This window comes from Sinocyclocheilus anshuiensis, unplaced genomic scaffold, assembly GCF_001515605.1.
Source record: "Sinocyclocheilus anshuiensis isolate Anshui unplaced genomic scaffold, SAMN03320099.WGS_v1.1 scaffold776, whole genome shotgun sequence".
Lineage (NCBI taxonomy): Eukaryota > Metazoa > Chordata > Actinopteri > Cypriniformes > Cyprinidae > Sinocyclocheilus > Sinocyclocheilus anshuiensis.
This window is the reverse complement of record NW_015555808.1, coordinates 922,813-943,063: the sequence shown is the minus strand read 5'-3', so window position 1 is coordinate 943,063 and position 20,251 is coordinate 922,813. Positions and strand designations below refer to the sequence as shown.

At 36.1% G+C, this 20,251-nt stretch overlaps 3 protein-coding genes across 5 annotated transcripts in view; 1 reads left to right on the top strand and 2 right to left on the bottom strand.

The window, feature by feature from the left end:
- Nucleotides 1–3,083, bottom strand: part of LOC107675079 (zinc finger protein 512-like) — an 8,501-nt gene extending 5,418 nt beyond the window's left edge. Inside the window, exons 1-8 of one of the 3 annotated variants that reach the window (XM_016469287.1) lie at nucleotides 3,048–3,083; nucleotides 2,423–2,514; nucleotides 2,153–2,208; nucleotides 1,972–2,021; nucleotides 1,595–1,794; nucleotides 1,419–1,502; nucleotides 1,218–1,337; nucleotides 1,015–1,139 (exon numbers count right to left, since the gene is read on the bottom strand). In XM_016469287.1, coding sequence (XP_016324773.1) covers nucleotides 1,015–1,139; nucleotides 1,218–1,337; nucleotides 1,419–1,502; nucleotides 1,595–1,794; nucleotides 1,972–2,021; nucleotides 2,153–2,208; nucleotides 2,423–2,510 — 723 coding nt within the window. In that variant the 5' untranslated portion in view covers nucleotides 2,511–2,514; nucleotides 3,048–3,083. Of the gene's footprint in view, nucleotides 1–1,014; nucleotides 1,140–1,217; nucleotides 1,338–1,418; nucleotides 1,503–1,594; nucleotides 1,795–1,971; nucleotides 2,022–2,152; nucleotides 2,209–2,422; nucleotides 2,515–2,776 lie in introns of all 3 variants that reach the window. The other 2 variants (XM_016469286.1, XM_016469285.1) reach the window with 2 other exon arrangements.
- A 218-nt stretch (nucleotides 3,084–3,301) lies between these two features.
- Nucleotides 3,302–6,151, top strand: LOC107675082 (uncharacterized). The gene is made up of 7 exons (XM_016469289.1): nucleotides 3,302–3,402; nucleotides 3,582–3,639; nucleotides 3,773–3,897; nucleotides 4,580–4,649; nucleotides 4,759–4,992; nucleotides 5,349–5,531; nucleotides 5,826–6,151. The coding sequence occupies exons 1-7, from the start codon at nucleotides 3,322–3,324 to the stop codon at nucleotides 6,029–6,031; spliced, it is 957 nt and encodes a 318-aa protein (XP_016324775.1). The 5' UTR covers nucleotides 3,302–3,321; the 3' UTR covers nucleotides 6,032–6,151.
- A 4-nt stretch (nucleotides 6,152–6,155) lies between these two features.
- LOC107675039 (atypical kinase ADCK3, mitochondrial-like) overlaps nucleotides 6,156–20,251 on the bottom strand; it is a 38,182-nt gene continuing 24,086 nt past the window's right edge. Inside the window, exons 5-13 of the mRNA XM_016469231.1 lie at nucleotides 17,924–17,998; nucleotides 15,124–15,249; nucleotides 12,326–12,411; nucleotides 12,070–12,210; nucleotides 11,493–11,574; nucleotides 8,486–8,634; nucleotides 7,513–7,578; nucleotides 7,341–7,427; nucleotides 6,156–7,261 (exon numbers count right to left, since the gene is read on the bottom strand). Of these exons, the coding sequence (XP_016324717.1) occupies nucleotides 6,968–7,261; nucleotides 7,341–7,427; nucleotides 7,513–7,578; nucleotides 8,486–8,634; nucleotides 11,493–11,574; nucleotides 12,070–12,210; nucleotides 12,326–12,411; nucleotides 15,124–15,249; nucleotides 17,924–17,998 (1,106 nt within the window). The 3' untranslated portion in view covers nucleotides 6,156–6,967. The remainder of the gene's footprint in view (nucleotides 7,262–7,340; nucleotides 7,428–7,512; nucleotides 7,579–8,485; nucleotides 8,635–11,492; nucleotides 11,575–12,069; nucleotides 12,211–12,325; nucleotides 12,412–15,123; nucleotides 15,250–17,923; nucleotides 17,999–20,251) is intronic.

Genomic DNA, 20,251 nt, shown 5'->3' with positions numbered 1-20,251 from the left:
ACCACATTTTATACTTATTTTCATGACACTTTATAACAGTACAAGTTTTCTGCAAAAACATCAGAAAATAGTTTATTTAATGTAATTATTGCATTTAAGAACACTGAAAATTATAAAAAAAAATAATAAAAAGGAGTTAAATAAATCTTATTTAATTATTTTAAATGGTTTTTAAAGAGACCTTGTCCTGTGGTGTGACATCTTTGTCCTATGGTGTGACAGTACAGGCGTCACACCGGAGGACATTTTCTGTCACACCACAGGACGTTTCAGCCTTTTTCTGTCAATTAATGACCTTGCTATTCCGAGCTAACCTGTCATTAGCGGTTAGCAAGACACATTTGCATAATTTTCCATGATTATGTAGTTTAACATGCAGTTTTTAATTAAAAAAATATAATTTAAGGGTGTCATACCAAAGGACAACAAAACCTAACACTTTTCTAGTGGTTCCAAAAAAGTAAAATATTTGAACAATTCTGAGACAGAAATTGACCATGTGCACGTCATGGGCTTCACATGGGGCTTCAGTAACATAATCATGAATGGGGTCCTTCAACTAATGTAGTTTTGTTCTGGAATTGGCCAATTTAAAATCAGGATATGGTGTCACACCATAGGACATGGTTTTCAGAGACAAAATATATCAAGTTCCTACGCTTTCAGAAATATATGGATAAAAAAAAAAAGATTGCCATTTACTAAAATAGACACTTGTACAATTATGCCGGAGGTATTTATTAACATTTTTATGTTTTTTTTTATTTATTTATAAAACTTGTAATCTACTGAACCATGCTTGAGACAGTCACACCATAGGACAATTTTGAGATTTGGCTCAAAAATGTAAAAAATCTAATAACACTGCAGCTTTTATAACAACAGGTCCATGTAGGGCAAAGAAATGTTTAATGATTTACTGCATTTTAAATAACGACAATATTAATGATATTAATTTTAATCTTGTGGGACAGTGAAAGTGCCATGTCACGTCAACAACCCATATGCACATACCAACTTGCAGGTTTCCAGGTGCTTCTTTAACCCATCCACTGTCTTTCTTCCAACACTTTTGCATTTTGGGCAGCTTACTCTACCCTTTGCCAAGATCTGAAGCTGCCATTTTTCCTCCTGACTTCCTGTAAAGAACCACAAATGAATACTTAAAAAATGTGTCTGTGCTGTTTTCATTCGGTCTGCATGACTGTATGATTTACCTGGTGGATAAACAGGTGACTCCTTCTTGGTGTGCTGAGAGGATTTCTGCTCCTGCATGCTGTGACTGTCAGTTATCTGATTCCTCTGACTGAACTGAGCAACAGGAACTATAACAGGTACTGTTAAAGGAAAAAGATGTAGTCTGTACTTTTCATGTTTTATCATGCGGATTATTAAAGAAAAATATAAGAATTGCATACCCGTTTGCTTTACTTCCTCAATGTACTTTTTTAAGGAGGGCTGGTCAGTTTTCTCCATCTTCTGCTTCTTCTTCAATTTAAAATCTGTGGCATAAAAACATGTGCAACTTTTGGACATAATCTAAAATGTCATATATAAATTTATTTTACTTAAATATATTTAAGTCTGTACTTACCTGTCTCTATTAAAGTGTCTGAACTGGATCCATCAGTTTTCCCCATCACTCCGCTGGTGTGGTCAGTGAGCATGTGATGGCTTTCCAAACCACTGACTGTGATAACTGAACTGCAAGATGACCCATAATCTAAATCCTCTGTTGGAGGATTATTGATCTCTGTTGGATCTCTCATAATCACAGGCTGGAGGTCATGGTACCTTAAGAAGTGTGCTAGTGTTACGTTAATATTTTGACACCATTATTAATCTAGTATATGGTGCAATAAGTTACTATTTAAGAGGCAAACCTTATGAAAAGATTTGGAGAACAGACTAAAGCAGTATTTAAGATTTATTAAATGAAATTTACATTTTACAAGAAAACACAAAACTCACTTTTTTCTGGTGTAAGTTCTCTTTATTTTCTGAGAGCTTGTCCCATCATTCTGAAATGCAATAACACAAATGCAATAATAAAATCTGATGATATCATGTTTAATTTTATTAACTGCCTAAATATATATCTTATCCGCTGGCATATTGATGCATAACTCAAGTTGAGGATGCTTGGTCTTACTTTGGATGGTTTCGTTCCACTACCTTCAGCCTCTCTTCCCAAATCTTTTATGACATCTGTTGAAATTGCAATCAATTTTTTAGAATAAATATATATATATATATATATATATAAATGTAACAGCTCTAAAATAGATCATAATTCTACACCTGCCCTCTAATGTAAATTTAATTCATTTCATATTTAATCATGATCTGGGAATGCAACAACTTCAGAATAAGCCATATAGGACTTACCGATTTAGTAAATCTTTCATTAATACATAATTACCTGGTGTTTGGGGGTTTAGTTTTGGTTTTGACATTTTCCTCCTGCTTGGTACACATGTAGCAGACATGTTATAATGGGTCTGATCCATGATCCTATTCAACAAAAATCAGTGATAGATACAGAAGCATGCATAGGGATCCACTACTACTATCTATATTACGTGATTATTTTATCATAATCAAAAACAAATATATTATATATTATATATATATAGTACCTATATAACAAATAGGTAAGCTCCTGTGTGGAATTTCAGTATTTCATTAATCCAATGTCCCTAAAAGCTGATACTAAGACTGTTGCACTAAGACTAAGAATTTGAAAAATAAAACACATTTGAATGCATGGACTAACCCTGTATTTAAACACTGAAGCTGCATGCAGCCCTACATGCACCTTTATTGCAGTGCATAGTCTTCAAGACCACTGCCACCATCACTGCCCACTAATACTCCCAGCCAAAAAAAAAATAAGGCATGACGGCACTACGTCAAATAAACCCTCTACGGATGTATCCGACCGTCAAACAATCCGTATGACATCGACATACCCTAAACATTAAATTTAGAAAGGCATATTCAACACTCAATGTTCACAAAACAATCAAGACTCGCTATAACATTACCGCCCCTCGGCGAGATCACTTCATACATAATACGCCCCCATTTCTCGCCAGCCAATGAGAAATCGCTCTTCCCACAACACACCAAAAGGGGCGGGTCTTCACGAGACAACAACCTATCGCTGGTGACTGCAGGTCCTAGATCAGATTTTGACACGCCTCTGTTGTTACACCTTGCTGCGGTTGATGCGCCTTAACTGAACTGGGGTCAGTCTGTATACAGAATTTAACCAATTTAGTTTGATCTATATCAACTTTCGGTTTCAATACACTAGAAATGAGCGGCGCAGGGTCTTCTTGGTTTCCCAGTGGACTAACGTGGATTAATTCAAACACATGGAGGTCCACCAAGGAAAAGGTACAATTAACAGACGTTTAATATCTTTTATTTACCAGCTAATATTAATAATACAAAGCACACTACTGTTGCTTCAAATATTATGGGTATGTGCTGGCAAGGAAGTCTATATAAAAGGGTGCTTGTGTCAGGGTTAAAATATAACTAACAGTTACCATCTTTATTTCCAAACTTTCAAGAAGGGAAGAGCTCTCCGACAACAAATCAATGCAATCTCTCAATCTTCTGTCTTGGATGGTATGTAGGCTATGTTACCTGATAATGTTTATAATGCCATTTATCTATCACACCTCCAAGAAAAATGTAAAAAATAAATGTATTAAACTAAGCTCTTGCAGTGTGACATGCTACATTGTCCACCTGTTTCTAGATGTAGGAATTGATGATGCTCAAGTCCTTACTTTGACCAGAGAGGATCTGAATGAGCTTTTTCCAGGTATTAAGAACTTTCAGCTCAGAAGGACCTTTATGGCGCTTATCACGGACACGGTGAAGGTAATGTCTTAGGTCAAGATGCTGGTGGAATTGAACTTAAGTGGCCCTCCAAAAATATTTGCACACTGAAGTTACTCCTAAAAGTTTAGGATAGGGGTCACCAAACTCGGTCCTGGAAGGCCATGTCCTGCAGAGTTTAGCTCCAACCCTAATTAAACACACCTGAACCAGCTAATCAAGGTCTTACTAGGTATACTTCCAGGCAGGTGTGAGGCAAGTTGGAGCTAAACTCTGCAGGACACGGCCCTCCAGGACCGAGTTTGGTGACCCCTGGGAGTTTTGTGGTATTAGATAACAAGATATCAGTGGCATATTTTTTTTTTTAACAATGACTTCTAACCAACAAGTACCAAACTATATTTTGGATGCATGTTTTAGGCCATTTGCTCCAAACTGAAGTTCAAACAGGTGTAGTTCATCACTTGTGGAACATGTTCCACTAACATTTGACAACCAGAAGGTGTGCAAATATTTAATATGAATATACTTCAATATTAATATAATATTAATTGTGACTTTTTGGGGTAATTTTATATATTTAACAGTAAAATGTTACAGAAACCAAATATAATGTAAACTGAGTAAATTGCATGCATATGTGCATGCTCCATAAATTGTATTTGTTTATATAATAGATAATTGAGTATTCATCTGTAATTATTCATTATTTGATTCTTAAAAGGATTCGCTTCGACCTGGCCCAGAAACGTTTGCCGGTGCACTGAAGCATTTAATGCACAAAAACAAAAGCAGTGAGTTACTTATGACTTACAAATCTACCATTTTCAGTTGTAGCAGAGAACCAAGGGAGTTCTCTTTGTAAAAGGCATGCTTCATAGTAGTCTTACGACTTTTTCCTAGATGATGCCGCTGTACAGGATGTTTTGAAGGAGTCCCTTCGAGCTTTTAGAGAAGTGGAGGATCAGCTCAAAGCAGCACAGGCATCTTTGAAACCGTACATTGAGGTCTTGAACAGTTTCACTGAGGCATCAGCTAGACAAGAGGACTGGGATACAGAGGGAACGTCAAGCAGGAGAAAATTTCCAAGCTCAGTCCAAAAAGATATGACCTCTCCAACCATACAGACTACTTTTGGTGAGTAAGAGTTAAGAGTACATGCCCTTCTTCCCATCATCCAAGTGCTCAAAACCACATTTTTTCAAATTTAACTTTGTTGTAAGAATAAGAGATTAGAAAAATGTATTTTTGCATTATTACAGTGGAGTCCTGAAATTAGAAAGCACTTGGTGAAAGTGTTTCCATTCAGCATTTTTCTAAAATAATAGTTTTTATTACAAACATAATTTGAGTAAAAAGTTGAATTGAAAAACCTTAAATATTTCAATTAATAATTAAACTCATGTCATAACTCAAGGTTAAAATGAAATTAAAAATCAATGTGGTCTCACAATTTTGGGCCCCCACTTTTCATACCAACCCTTTTTTTGCAGAGCCTTCAGTTAGAGTGCTTCCACTTGTGTGCGGTCAAACCTTGGGAACTGACAGGCACATTCTTGCACAACTTAATGGAGTTAGAGAAAGCGAATTACGGGACTGTCAGTTGATACTGGTCTTCTGTCCTGTGGTCTCACGAGCTGGAACTGACATTGAAGAAGCACTGAAGAAAATTTCAGGTAATTATTAATTAAAACAATGTTCAACTAGTTTTCACATCACATCTTAATATTGTATTTTAGAGGAAAGTAGCTAATTTTTGTTAAGGTTAATGTCAATATATCAAGCAACATGATATATACAGGTTCATTGAAACAAATAATGGTTTAAGAACTAGTCTGCAAATTAGTCTTTCATAGGTCATTAGCCCTTCATACTTGCAACATCTTGAACTTTAGACGATTTAAAATGTAATTCTAATGTTAAGTTATTCTTCACGGGAAAAAAAAAAATCATTTTGTTTGTCTTCACAGCTGATAAACCAGCAGTACTGGTGACAATGCACCATACCTTCAACCCTAACTACGTGTGTCCCAGCTTCAATGTAGCATCATCTCAAATGAACATTGTGGAACATGTTAATGTGCTCTTCCATGATTCGTACCATGGTCTTCTTGTGTGTCCAGCAAATAATAATGCAATGATCAAACTTCAGTCTGTCTTAAACCGGTACAAGTAAACAGGTCTTGCATCAAATGCTTTAACTGTCAAACGCTGAAAATGACAATTCAATGTATTTTTTATATGGTCATATAAGTGGACAAAAATAACAAGCCTGCTAATAAACATTTAAGACTGGTGTGTTGATTCCAAAAATTTTATATATTCAGACAATTTTATCACAATTTTTTAGTAAGAAAGCCAATAGCAGGAACATTAGAAAAACACCTTTTTCAGCAATGCTCTGATATCAAACCATAATGCTTTCAAGTTCTCACCTTCATGTAGACACGTTTAAATTAATGTACATCTCACACATCAGAGACGTGATACCTCATTCATCATTAATATCCTAGCTTTTTAAAATGGATTATGACTAAGTAGTTGTGGTAGTTTTACAAGCGAGCTTGTAGCCAACCTACACTGATAACACGTAAGTGACTGTAGCAGGTGCATCAAAACCTGCCCTGATTACTGAGCTTTTCTTTCAGGAACTTCCCTTTATCATACTTTGGCCAATATTGTGCACAATATTCACAAACCGAAATAAGAAAAATAAACATTGTAATGCTTTCATAAAAAGTTAATATACTGATTTAGGGAGACGGTCCTCACAAGCGTAGTCCGGCAACCTGGAAAAAACTGTTGGCTTGGTTATGAAATGTTCTACAGCCAATCGCCACGCCTGATGAGTAACCAACTTTCCCCGTTATAGGAATTTCCATAGGAACACCGATACATTCGTTTGAATAGCATTCTTTGCACCACACGACCATGGATAACCACGGACATTATTTCCCATTAACACACTCAAAAGGGAAAAACAAAAGCCAAAAACATGTATGACGGTACGGTTGAGACAATTGAGACAAAAGTGCCGTTCGTTTACATTCGAGTGACTGGCCAGAGCATTTTGTGCTTATCCAAGTTTCTCTTGTTTAAAAAGCCCTGTGTGTCACTGGCTTGGACCTTTCTTCTTATTGCTCCAGTAATTGCTGTAGGCCTCTCTAAACATGTTTTTGCAGCATAGCTTAGCATTCAGGCGGGAGCAGATGAGGAAGGAGCCGCCCATTTTGCGGTGCAGGGAGTAGGTTTCTTCGGGTGGAGGGATGAGGCGCTGTTTCAGCATGACAGGTATGAGGTTGTGGATGCGCTCCGTGGTGCTCTGCAATCCAAAGTCAAATGGCTCTTTGGCGGCAAAAGCCTCACCCAGGATCATCACCGCATCCACGTGGGCGTTCACCATGGCCTGAATGAGGAGAAGAGGTTGTTAACATTACTGTTGTATGTGTAGCTTAAAACAAAAATATCTGGTATATATACACGACCTTAGACTCGTAACCAGTCAAGAACTTCATATCTATGGATCGCTTCAGCACTCCTTCCCGATCATTATCTGCTGCAGCCTTGATGATCTGTTTTAAAGAGGAAGATACAATCAGTTAAAGAAATAAAATATCCATTTAAATAAATGTTTACTTTCAATTTTATATGTCTTACCTCAATATAAACATCAGTGAAACTCTCATCAAACCCTCTTGTTGCACCAAAGTCCAGCAAAGCAACCTGTGGATTGAAGAACAGCTTGATTATTAAAACACACCTAAGAGATGAAGCCAAAACAATATACTTACTTTTGATTTACTGTACAAAATACTCAAATCGATAAATAAAATCAATATATACATACACTATGGTTCAAAAGTTTGTGGTTGGTAGGAAGTTAATATAAATGTTACATTTATATGATAAAATGTTGTATGGTATAAATGTAAAGTTTTTTTTAAAATCAAAGGTAACAGTAATATTGTGAAATACTATTATCATTTAAAATATCTGTTTGTATTTAAATATATGTAATTTATTCGTGATGGCAATGATGAATTTTCTGTAGTCATTACTCGTCTTTAGTATCACATGATCCTTCAGAAATCATTCTAATATGCCGATTTATTGTTCAAAAATCATTTCATATTGTAGTTATTATATTGCTGCGTAATATTTTTGTGGAAACTGATTAAATTTTTTTTTTTTAGAGGAATAGGAAGTTCAAAAGAACAGCATTTATTTGAAACAGAAATATTTTGGAATATCATAAATGTCTTTACTGTCAATTCTGATCAATTTAATGCATACTTGCTGAATAAAAGTATTAATTTCTTTGAAAAATTCTTACTGGCCCCAAACTTTTGATCAGTAGCGTATTTACCTACAACACCAATCAAAGGTTATTAATTCCTATTTTCTACATTTTAGATTAACAGTGAAGTCTTCAAACCTATGATGTAACAAATGAAAGTAAGGGAATTATGTCGTGACCAAACAAATGTTTAATACATCAAAACACTCTTATATTTCAGCTTCTTCAAAGACACCAGGATTCAAGCAGGTTTAAAGCAAATTAAGCCAAGTGTGTCTAAACCAGCAGTGTAAATAACCAGGAAAGATCAGTGATCGTGAACATAGCTCTTACCCTGTGGGTTTGTGGATCATAAAAGAAATTGGACCAGTTAGGATCTGTCTGCATGTATCTGAACTCAAACAACTCCCTCAGACACAGGCTGAGGATGTTCTCGCAGATCTGTGCAAAAATAACAAGTATGGTTACTACACCTGCACTGCCTTAAATCCATAGTAATTATGCTTTAATGAATATTTAGTACTTAGTATAATGTCATAAATCAGTTCTAACGCAAAACAAAATACTGTTTTATTGCAATGTTTACAAACTACGTAACTGATGAGCATTTAAATCATAGTTGTATGGTATGTTTAAAAATTTCAGTCACATTTATTGCCTTCATGTAAGTCTGCATCATTTCCTCTATTTATGGTTTGATCAACACAGTTTATTTTTTATTTTTTAACTGCATTCCTTAATGTTTTTTTCTTTTTTGGTATGGACATGACCTTGTTTACACTTTGCCCTACTAATGCAATAAAACACTTCCACCACTAGGTGGCGATAATGCTTCAGGAAGATCACTGGCTTCCAGACTGGCCACGTTTGAGACCATGTGACTCAGGCATCATACAAACCCGATTCCAAAAAAGTTGGGACACTGTACAAATTGTGAATAAAAACAGAATGCAATGATGTGGAAGTTTTATTTATTTAAATTTAAAAAAAAAAAAAAAAAAAAAAGATTTGTGTCACCAAGAGGTGGCACTCACAATTCTTCAGAGTTTATGCTTCCCTTGTGAAAAAGAAGTGCACTTAAATTGTATCGAGTGTGTCCTTGTAGTGTACTTCAAATCTTAAAAGTATATTTAAAAGAAATTGTACTAGCAGATAATATAATATTATTGAAATAAACAACCACTTAATGTAGAGCCCTTTATTATGTCAAATGTAAGATTTACTATAAAGTACAATTTTAAGTCATTAGGTTTTATTCATCTTTTGTCATGCTTTAAAAAAAATGACAATACAAATTTCAATAGAAATTAAAGTATAATTTAGTTATATAAATGCTTGTCAGTACATTCGGCAGTACATCACCATATTTCAAAGACAGTAAAAGTAATTATGAAATTACATATAAACATATACATAAGTCCTACTTAAGTGGGTCAAAAAAGCACTCATAAGTTCAAATAATTGCATTTAATATAAACGTAAACTACATTTAATTGCAATTAAGTGCCTGAAAACAAGTTCATAAGTATATAATTTATTTTTTAAAAGTATGCTAAAATGTACTTGTTTTTCCACAAGGGTTGGCAAGACATTAAAAAATATCTTGGGTATCTGGCAAAAAGGAGGATCGACAACATTATGGTGGCATTTTCAAGCTTAAATGAAAGTTCAGACTATGTTTGGAGGATTAGGCTTCTCTGACAGCTGAACATTTAACTGGCATTGATCATGCAGCAGTTGATGCTGCTCGTGTGCGTGACTCTGGGGCTCTGACTGGTCAGCGTGCAGCCTGAGATCTATCAACCCACTGAGACTCAACAGGCCCTGAGCTCCCAGTTCTCAGTTTGAAACACACTAAACATAGATCCGAGTGTACTGACACTATGTTCTTGAAAATAATGGGGTCAATGAAAGTTTCCAAATCAGTGCAATTTCATAAGTTTATTATTTCGACTTACTACGCATGTAAAAGGGATAGTTCACCCAAAAATGAAAATTCTGTCATTAATTACTCACCCATGTTCAAGGTCCAGAAAAGTACCAAGATGATCAACAAAAAAGTATTTTCGTAGCTTCGTAACTTTACAGTTGAACCACTGATGTCACACGGACTACTTTGTCGATCATCTTGGTATTTTCTGGACCTTGAACGTGGTAGTTACCTTGCTGTCTATGGGAGGGTCAGAGAGCCCTCAGATTTCATCAAAAATATCTTAAATTGTGTTCCAAAGATGAACGAAGGTCTTACGGGGTTTGGAACAACATGAGGGCGAGTAATTAATGACAGAATTTTCATTTTTGGGTGAACTAACCCTTTAAAATATTCCTAGCCAAAATATTTTAGAGCCTACAAAAATGCACACTACCTTTCCAAAGTTTGAGGTTAGTACAATTGAAGAAAATAATATTGTATTAAAATAATCACAAGGGACAGTAAATAAATGTATTTCACATAAATGATGTTCTTCTGAACTTTCAAAGACAGTTTCCACTAAAATATTAAGCAGCACAACCGTTTTCAACATTGATAGGAATAAGACATTTTTTCTTGAGCTCCAAATCATATTAAAATGATTTCTGAAGGATCATGTGACACTGAAGACTGGAGTAATGATGCTGAAAATTCAATTTTGCCATCACGGGAATAAATTGCATTTTAAAATATTGAAATAGAAAAAAAAATATTTTAAATTGCAATAATATTTCAAAATATTGCGGTTTACCTTTTTTTTTTTTTTGTATCAAATGCAGCCTTGATGAGCATAAGAGACTGCTTTCAAAACTCAAACTTTGAAATGGTATTGTATACTTACTGTAAAAAAAAAAAAATGCATTAATTTTTAAGATTCTAAAAAGTCTCTAAAATCAATATTTGCAGGGTGACCGTAGGAACCTTGACAGAATGAGGTGCAACCTGCATAACAGTGTCTGCTTCTTAAAATACGACATTATACTAATTTGGATCGGGAAATAACCAGAGGCGGCCACATTTTGACACATATGAGCACTGAAGAAAGCATGGGCTGAAACGTCTGCTCTTTGGTCTGTTTTTAATACACTTTGCACTTTTGCATATGGATAATAAAAACTACATTTTTGAGAGACCTTTTTTGGTCTGATTGAAAAAAATTTTTTCAGTGTCCGGACATATTCAGCGACTTGTTGGACTAAAACTTTCACCCTTTTGCTCTACGCACCTGAGAACTCATTGTTCTTTTTGAGCGCACACAATTCCTGTTTGACACATATGCCATCCACATGCATCCAATAATTTGTCTAAAATTAAAAAAATCAAATGTATGTGTATTCAGATCATAAACATTAGGCAAGAGGTCATCACCTTCAGGAAGGGCATTGCTCATGCTCAGGACAGTCATCAGGTTATTCACGTCACTGTTGATGCTCTGTGCGACTCCGGGGTACTGCAGGAACCAAGAGTATGTTACACTGGGCTCAGAAAACATTATGCAGTAGCAGTTCATTTCGTTCAAACCGGTGAGAGCATCAGGCAGTCAGACATGGACTGCTGACAACAAAAAAACACCTCCAGCAAAACAGCCTTGACTTTGTTGAGCACATTTTTGGGGGCTAGTTTATTTCAGAACATTTCAAAACTGTTTGTTTTACTAAAAAAAGTAGAGAGGAGAGATGCCAGACTTATCTAATCATAAACATTCAAGTCGATATCGTTTGCAAAAGCAGTTAGCGGTTATTGCTCTTTGGACTTCAAGCAGTCGGTGCTCCAAATTAACCTATTAAAAGGACTGTTAAAAAAGGGCATTTTACATGCACATAATAGGAGGAAAGCTTTGTTTGTGATTTTGATGTGGAATTTGCTAACACAAACAAAACAATATACTACTGCTGCTTCAGCTAAATGCTAAAGAAACCGTTCTCCTCTGAATGATGCAACCAACCTGGATTTTCATGGCGACCTCTCGACCGTCTTTCATCCTGGCCAGATGCACCTGACCAATGGATGCAGCAGCAAAGGGTCTTTCCTCAAACATATCTAGTTTCTCCCTCCAGTTCAGTCCCAGGTCATTGTTCAAGGCTTTCTGCACAGATTAAAAAGCAACAGATGTGTATTTAAAAAAATTAAATAAAAAACTGAATTTATATGATTTTCAGATGTGAAACATTTAAATATTTTGTGGTTTAAGTAGACTGTACCATCATCTGTCTGATGGGCATGAAGTCAGCACTCTGACGCACACGTTCGAAGATCTTGGCCAGCTGTGGGTTGATGAATGCATCATCTGAAACATTAAACACGCATCCAATGTTGAAATAGTATAGTGCTACTCTTCTACAAATGCCAAATGAAAATGATGGCCCAGTTAATAGGTGGTATTAACATCCTTCCTGGGTGATCCGATCACAAGTGCTCAGCAGAAAGATTGCCAATTACATTAACATCAAATGTGTTTCCTGTGACAATGCATTTGAACTATTAATGCAGCAAACTGCTAAACTGCTTGTTAACTATAAAAAGTGTAGATACACAATCATTTACTATCAAGTTGTAATGTTTAAAAAAAAAAGTATCTTATGCTCACCAATGCTGCATTTATTTGATCACAAATACATATTGTGAAATATTACAACTGAAAATGTTAAAGGTGACATATCATGAAAATCTGACTTTTCCAGGTTTTAAGTGCTATAATCAGGTCCCCGGTGCATCTACCAACCCAGGAAATGTGAAAAAGATTAACCCAGTAACTGTTTTGGTAAGCCTTTTTCTGCAAGCGTCTGAAAAAACAAGCGTGTCAGATTTCGCTCCCTTGGTGACTTGGCAAAGTGATCTTATTATAATATTACCGCTCCTTAATCTGTAAGTTTCCACCCATGGCGCCGTCATTGTGTTTTCGCTTGAGCTGATACTTTCTGAAACACATTCTGGGGACACCAGAGACTTATATTACATATTGTAAAAAGGGGCATAATATGTCTCCTTTAAATAAATTTCAATATATTTTAAAATAGGATTTATTCCTGTGATGGCAAAGCATATTTTTCAGTGTAACCTGATCCTTTAAAAATCACTGAGAAACTCTGATTGAACTGTGATGTATAAACATGGTAAATATGATGCATGTATAAACATGGTCAAAATCACTGTAAAGAATGGCCTCTCAGGGCTTATTTTTGTGCAAAGGTTCGCTGATAGGCGAGCAGGTGTCCCTGTGAGTAGCTGTTGTTTAGGACACATTAGTTTACACACAACAAACGTGATGTGGTCAAATGCTTTCCTGACCTTTGAATGTGGTTTGAATGATTGGATCACTTTGCATTTCATGCTGCCCACTTATGATTGGATCACTCAAGGCAGATGATGCTGATTCCAGGTATAACGGGGGCCTGTTTTTTCTGCTTCACATAAAGTTCTTATATAAAAAGAGTGTTTGCAAATGCCCAACAATACAAAATAGTCTTGCATTCCATCTTGCTTATTCTTTAATAAATCTGTTGTCATGTGGCATGTTTACTGGGCTGCAGTGCACAGTCAATCCAAACATGTAAACAGGATTTTAGAGATGGTTTCACAAGAACTAACTGTGTGACAGATGTACGCCACTGTAAACACTCAAGTCTTAAGGAGCCAGTGAGAGAAAGAAAGGGAGAGATGAGTGAGAGAGAGAGAGAGAGAGAGAGAGAGAGAGAGCGCTAAACAACAACTTGCTTGATCCAAACCCAGTGAAATGCAGAACTGCTAGAGAGTTGAAGGCTTCTAGAATCGAAGATTTTCAATTTGACTGCCTCTATGTACATCAAAAGTGACTATTAAAAAAAAAGCTTATTTTTACAGTTGCCATGGTTTTTTATCCTGGTTCACTTCTTTGACCCAGATTAGTCCGATGACCTCACATTTTCTCAGCTGATACGGTTGCTGAGGAATGTGGGCTACTAAAACCCTATTCAGACGGGACTAGTTTTCCTGAAGGAGGTTCGAGAAATCAAGTGTCAATAAATCATATGTTTCATAACCAACATTAGAACAACACTTCAGTTTGGACATGTCTTGATGGGTAATTGTGTGTGCTGTCCTTTCAAAACTTCCTGAGGTGTAGCATATAGGTCACGTTTCTGGCATAGCTGTGGGCTTATTTTGAGCCTTGCTGATGCCAGCGCTGTCGCTGTCTTTCACTGCCAGTCGTAGGGATCTGCAGCTTACAAAATACTGCCTATCTTAATGAGAATGATGCAGTGCATGAGTCCAGTGCATGAGCAGCGGCCGAGGTTTGGAAATGTCATGCAGAGAGGCCATGCTACAATAATCTATGTGCTGCATTCTTGATCGGGTGACACAGATGCTTTTGTTCTCGCTTTCCAATACACACTAATGCACACAGAGCGGGGGAAAATTACCTCACATGCCTACCAGAAATAATCAACATATTTGCACAGAAAAGAGAGCCATTTTTGTCACAGAAGAAGTCAGACAATGTTCGAGTTGCTGGTCAATGCAGATAGAAGGATTCAAGGACGTGAGGCGACAACAGGCAACTTTTCAAGAGTTATGAACTGGAAAGCAAATCGTCTCTGTTATCCATGTTATTTACAGTACAGTTTGAGGACCCTAAACAGTTAGCAAGCAGAAAAGTTAGCATCCATTTTCCACCACTGAGTGGAAAATAACGCAGGAAGGACGCATGAGGTTATTTTATCTTTAGACATTTGCATATCAGAGAGGAAATAAATCGCATCTCCAATTTCTCTGCACCTTTCTGTAAGAGGATTACGGTCACTCATATCATCAGGCTGTAAACCCGAAACAGGCCTCGATCACGTACCAGTCTAACTTGAGAGCGGCCATGACTTACAACCATCCCAACACTGGAAGCAGCCGTGGGTTATGAATCCTATCAGTCTTGGAGGACGCCTCGATGGCCCTAATAAATCCTTGAGGAGTGACCTGGTCTAAACGTGGTGACTTGTTATATACAGTACAAACAGCATTCTCTTACCCTGTATACTGAGCATTTGGCCGAGCTTGAGGGCCGCGCCACGCACTTTACACAAAGTCCTGACGATACGCTCTGCATTGGCCTCCGAAAGGAAGGGGCTGTTGTCCAAAACTGCCTTCTTTTCACCTATGTGAAATGACAAGAATCTGTCAACATTTTGGACTGAATATACAACTTAAAGGAATAGTTCACCCAAAAATGTAAATTTCCTGACTGTCAGGCCATCCAAGATGTAGATGAGTTTGTTGTTTCATCTGAACAGATTTGAAGAAATTTAGCATTACATCACTTGCTCATCAATGGATCTCCTGCAGTAAATGGGTGCCATCAGAATGAAAGTTCAAACAGTTGGGTTTATTAAAAAAATAAAATAAAAAATCAATCCACACAACTTCACTCCATTAATTAATATCTTGTGAAGCAAAAAGCTGTATGTTTGTGAGAAACAAATCTATCATTAACATGTTTTAACTTTAAATCCACCAACATATTTGTTTAGAACTTACTTGAATTTTAACTTATAAATGGTGCTTGATCTGTGCATATTTCTCTCCGTATTTAGACGAGACAACATTTTTATTGGAGAAAGCATTATTATGGATAGAAGGCTCATCATTTTAGCCCCAAAGCAATGGTTTGAATTTAAAAACATCTTGAAGAATTTGTGTATTATAAACATGCAGGACTGGATTCATGTGGATTACTTTTGGATTATTGTGATGCTTTTATCAGCTGTTTGGACTCTCATTCTGACAGCACCCATTCACTACAGAGGATTCATTGGTGAGCAAGTGATGTAATGCTAAATCTCTCAAAATCTTGGATGACCTGAGGGTGAGTATAATTTCAGCAAATATATATTTTTGGATAAATTATTCCTTTAAAAAACAAAAATATTCAACACAGTAATGCCTAATGGGACAAATGGACCCATGTTTTTTATACAGATGTCCAAAAATCTCAGACAACCACTGTATGTGCCATTTGAAACAAAAAAGAGAGTCTGTGTTGCTGAGAACCATTTGTCCATGTAAACAAAACCCCACAAACTATTGGATCGGGGTCTTCATTATCTTTGTGAGGACATTAGTGCTATTCCTGGATGTGATGATGAGGTCAAAGGTAATCATTATCCCGCACGTCGGGTGTCTACATATATAAGATCTAGTTACAGGCCGCTGTCCTCAGAACACATTTACACTCAGAGTTCCGATATGCAGTCAGACTGACACAATGCAACTCTGTAGATAGCTAAACCATGAAATATCTGCAAATGACCAGTTTAACAGGAATCTAGTATTCTCTTAATGTGCTGAACAAAGCTTTGAGCATTTAGTTGCAAGCAAGAAATGTTTTTAGCATTTTTCAATGACACTTTTCAAATAATTGAAAAGTTTTTAACCCAATATTCAAAATGAAAGTAATTTTGAGAATTGGTTATTGGGGGAAAAAACTTAATTAATCTGAAAACTGAGAACATGTTATTACAGCCCTGAAGTCAAAGACTTTGTCTTTTTAACAAAAAACAAAACAAAATATAACATCCACAAAGTAAAACGTACAGCATTTAAAGACAACCCTAAATACTAAAAATAAATTAAGCATTTAAAAAAAAAAATGTATAAAAAGGGACAGCAAATAAATTAAATCATATTAAATTAATTTGCATTCAGAATTCTTCATTAAAGCTTAATAACTTACCTCTGCAAAGTAAAATAAAAGAATCAAATAAAATGTTTGTGTTTATAATCTTTAATTAAAATTTTATGACTTTCTAAATCTTCACAACAACGGCATGCAGCAAATGCTGTTTCACGTTGCCTTTAAACATGCCAAAACAACAGTGGCAGTGTATATGTCCGACTAAAGCTCTCTCTGTTCCATAAGAAGATTTGAAGTTGAGCTGAGAGATCCTGGATGATGGGAGGGGTGCACATATTTGCATGCACAAACGGTGAACAGGTGAAACATTTCAAGAATGAAGGACAAACTTTTAAGAAGAGTACATTTCAATAATGTATTGGCATTTTTCATTCCAATTACACAGATGCATATAAATATTTTAACGGCTCATTTCTACATTAAAACGGCCTCTCAGCCTTGACAGCAGCCTAATTTAAGTGCACTTTAGACCAGGACACACTGTAAATGTTACTGTGTGTATATTATTATACATACAGTCCAAATTAAGCAAACAGACAGTCAGAAGAGCAATGGTGCTCTCCTGTCTAAGAGTAAATAATACTGTACACACTCTAGATTTTCAGTACTGCTTGTACTGAAAAAAAGGATAAAAAAAAAAAGGAAAGATCTTTTCACTGCTATAAAGGATGCACACTGGTTAAGATCAGGGTTGCTGTGGGTTCTGGTAGGTAGTGCACATGTGTTTATCATAAATACCCACAATCTCCTTCCAATTCTTTCCTGTCTCCTCACTCACTATCTCTCTGTTAATGAAATGGTTTAAAGTCCAAAAAGAAAACAAACAAAAAAACTCTAATAGCATGCAATTTATCACTTGTAATCACACTATGCCAGATAACATCTCAATAATCAATAAAATGTTCTAATGAACGTTTTGCTGTTCTAAGAGCAAAACACAAAAGTGACATTTCATTCACTGACGTGCTTCACTCAGCAGTGCTAAACCTGGCAGTGCATATACTTTAATGGGTCACACTATGTCTCTCCAGGTGCTATCATGAGAACCAGACTAAAAAAAAAACTAATAACAATACATTGTAATGATCCTAATTGTAACCGTACAGTTCAATTCTAGTAGTTAATGCAATTGTCTTACCATTCTTCTCCTCTGATCTCAGGCTTTTCTTTGCCACTTCTGCCAAAGCTCCAATACCCAAACCCACAGCAAGACCTGCAAGAGATTAAAAAACAGAAAGTAAATGGTCCATAAATGTACAGAAGTTAAATACTGAAACAGTCATTATCTCACACCTAAAATCAGCACCATGTAAACAAAACTTTTTAAAAAATGAGCTGTATCTCTTAAGACTGATTTGTGAAAAATACCCACTACAACACTGGAGCTGTATAAATGTCAACTTGACAAAAGGAAACACCAAAATAGCATTTCCAAACCACTGTGATCAGCACACATTTGCTGTGGCAGAGCTGAGAATCAATAACAAGTTTTGGTGCAATCTTCAGTAGTTATGTAATTTTGTTATTATGCAACACTTCTGCTTTTGAGAAATTTGGGAGGGGCTTCAAGTCAGTTGTAAATCAAGCAGTGAAACTAAACCTCAGTGTAAACCAGCAAAAAATGGGGCCGACATGTTTTCACCCTGGTGTTTTTTTCAATAAGTATTAACACGCTTTACAGAAACACGTGTAGATTTGATGCTGACTCTTATCCCGCTAAAGTTTTTCATTAAAACTGCTGAGGAAGTTCTAGGTCAGTTGTGGTTGATGATTAAACAGGTTCCTGTTTTTATGTCTCTTTATGGCTGCAGGAGTTTAAGCACTACAGGAAAGCACAAGGGCCATGCCACGGTTCTCAACAACTGCAACATCTGAAGCACTGTACTGCATTTTCTCTTTTTAAAGATAACATTTGCGTTCCATTGTGCATGCATAGACTAATCAACATATTTGCGCAATCCAGGAAGTAAAAGTTCCAATCAAAAATAAGTATAGGATTAAAAAAAAAGAGTTCAGTGAGATCTTTTTTGAAAGATTAAATTAATAGATTTATTCAGGAATAATGCCTTAAATTGGTCACAGTAAATGCATTTATAAATATTATAAAATATTTCCATTTCAAATAAATGCTGTTATTTTGAAATTTCTATTCAAAGAACTCTGAAAAAAAAAGAATCACCCTTTACACAAAAATATTAAGCAGCACAACTGTTTTCACCATTAATATGAAGAGCAGCTTGTAACACTCCAAAGAGAAAGGAAAACTTGAAATCGCATCATATGACCCCTTTAAAACAGTCATTTTTAATTGCAATACTATTTCACAATATTACTGTTTTAGTGTATTTGTCATCAAATACATGCAGCTTTGCAAACATAAGAAACTGTTCAAAAACATTAACCAATCGTACCAACCCAAAACTTTTGAACTACAATTACTACATATACTATTATAGCTACTTATTCTAAATTCAGAAACATCACCATAATATTTGCACATATTGTCAAAGCAGGGCTCTTCTTTTGCACGCTGGCACAGTGCTTTAGATGGCTTTCCGATTGCCCGATAGCATGACCAAGGACACTACGGGCCCAAGTCTCATATTCCAAAACAGAGGGGTATGCTTCTGAACATAAACACAAGGTAAACAAAATGAACATGCTGCCTAAAAACAGTTGTTAGAGCACTGATTTAAGGGCTACCTACAGTCACTAAAATTGAGATGAAGAACGCAACCACATGAAAGCCTGCCAAAGTGATGGATACTATTCTCAGACGCAATTAATCACTATTTTAACTATCCAACGAGAGCCAGAGGAATGGAGCCAGAGAACGGTTGAACTGGATAGCTCATGTCCAGGAGTGAGGTCAAGGTGGGGACAGATACATTTATCACATTAAAGGGGTCATATGACGTTGCTAAAAAGAACAATGTTTTGTACATTTGGTGTAATGCAATGTGTTTATGCGGTTTAAGGTTCAAAAAACACATTTTCCACATACTGTACATTATGGTTGCTCCTCTATGCCCCGCCTTTCTGAAATGCGTTGAGTTTTACAAAGCTCATCGTTCTGAAAAGCGAGGTGTGCTGTGATTGGCCAGCTATCCAGTGCGTTGTGATTGGCTGAATACCTCAAGCGTGTGACGGAAATGTTACGCCCCTTACCATACTGTGATGCCGTGTCCCGGTGTGACGAGACAAAACCAATAAAACCAATTACAAACATGTATGGGAAACTGGTAATGTATATCGAAATATCGGAAATGTGTTTAAAAATCATATCACCGTTATTGAAAAAAATAATATTGCGATACATATTGATACTGAATTATTGTCCAGCCCTAACGGATTATAATGACTTATACTGTCTTTTTACGTGTTGATTATCGCATCGCGTAAACATAAAACCATGTCTGCATTTGTGATTGGAGAAACGACAAACAACAAGCGCTACTCTTCACTG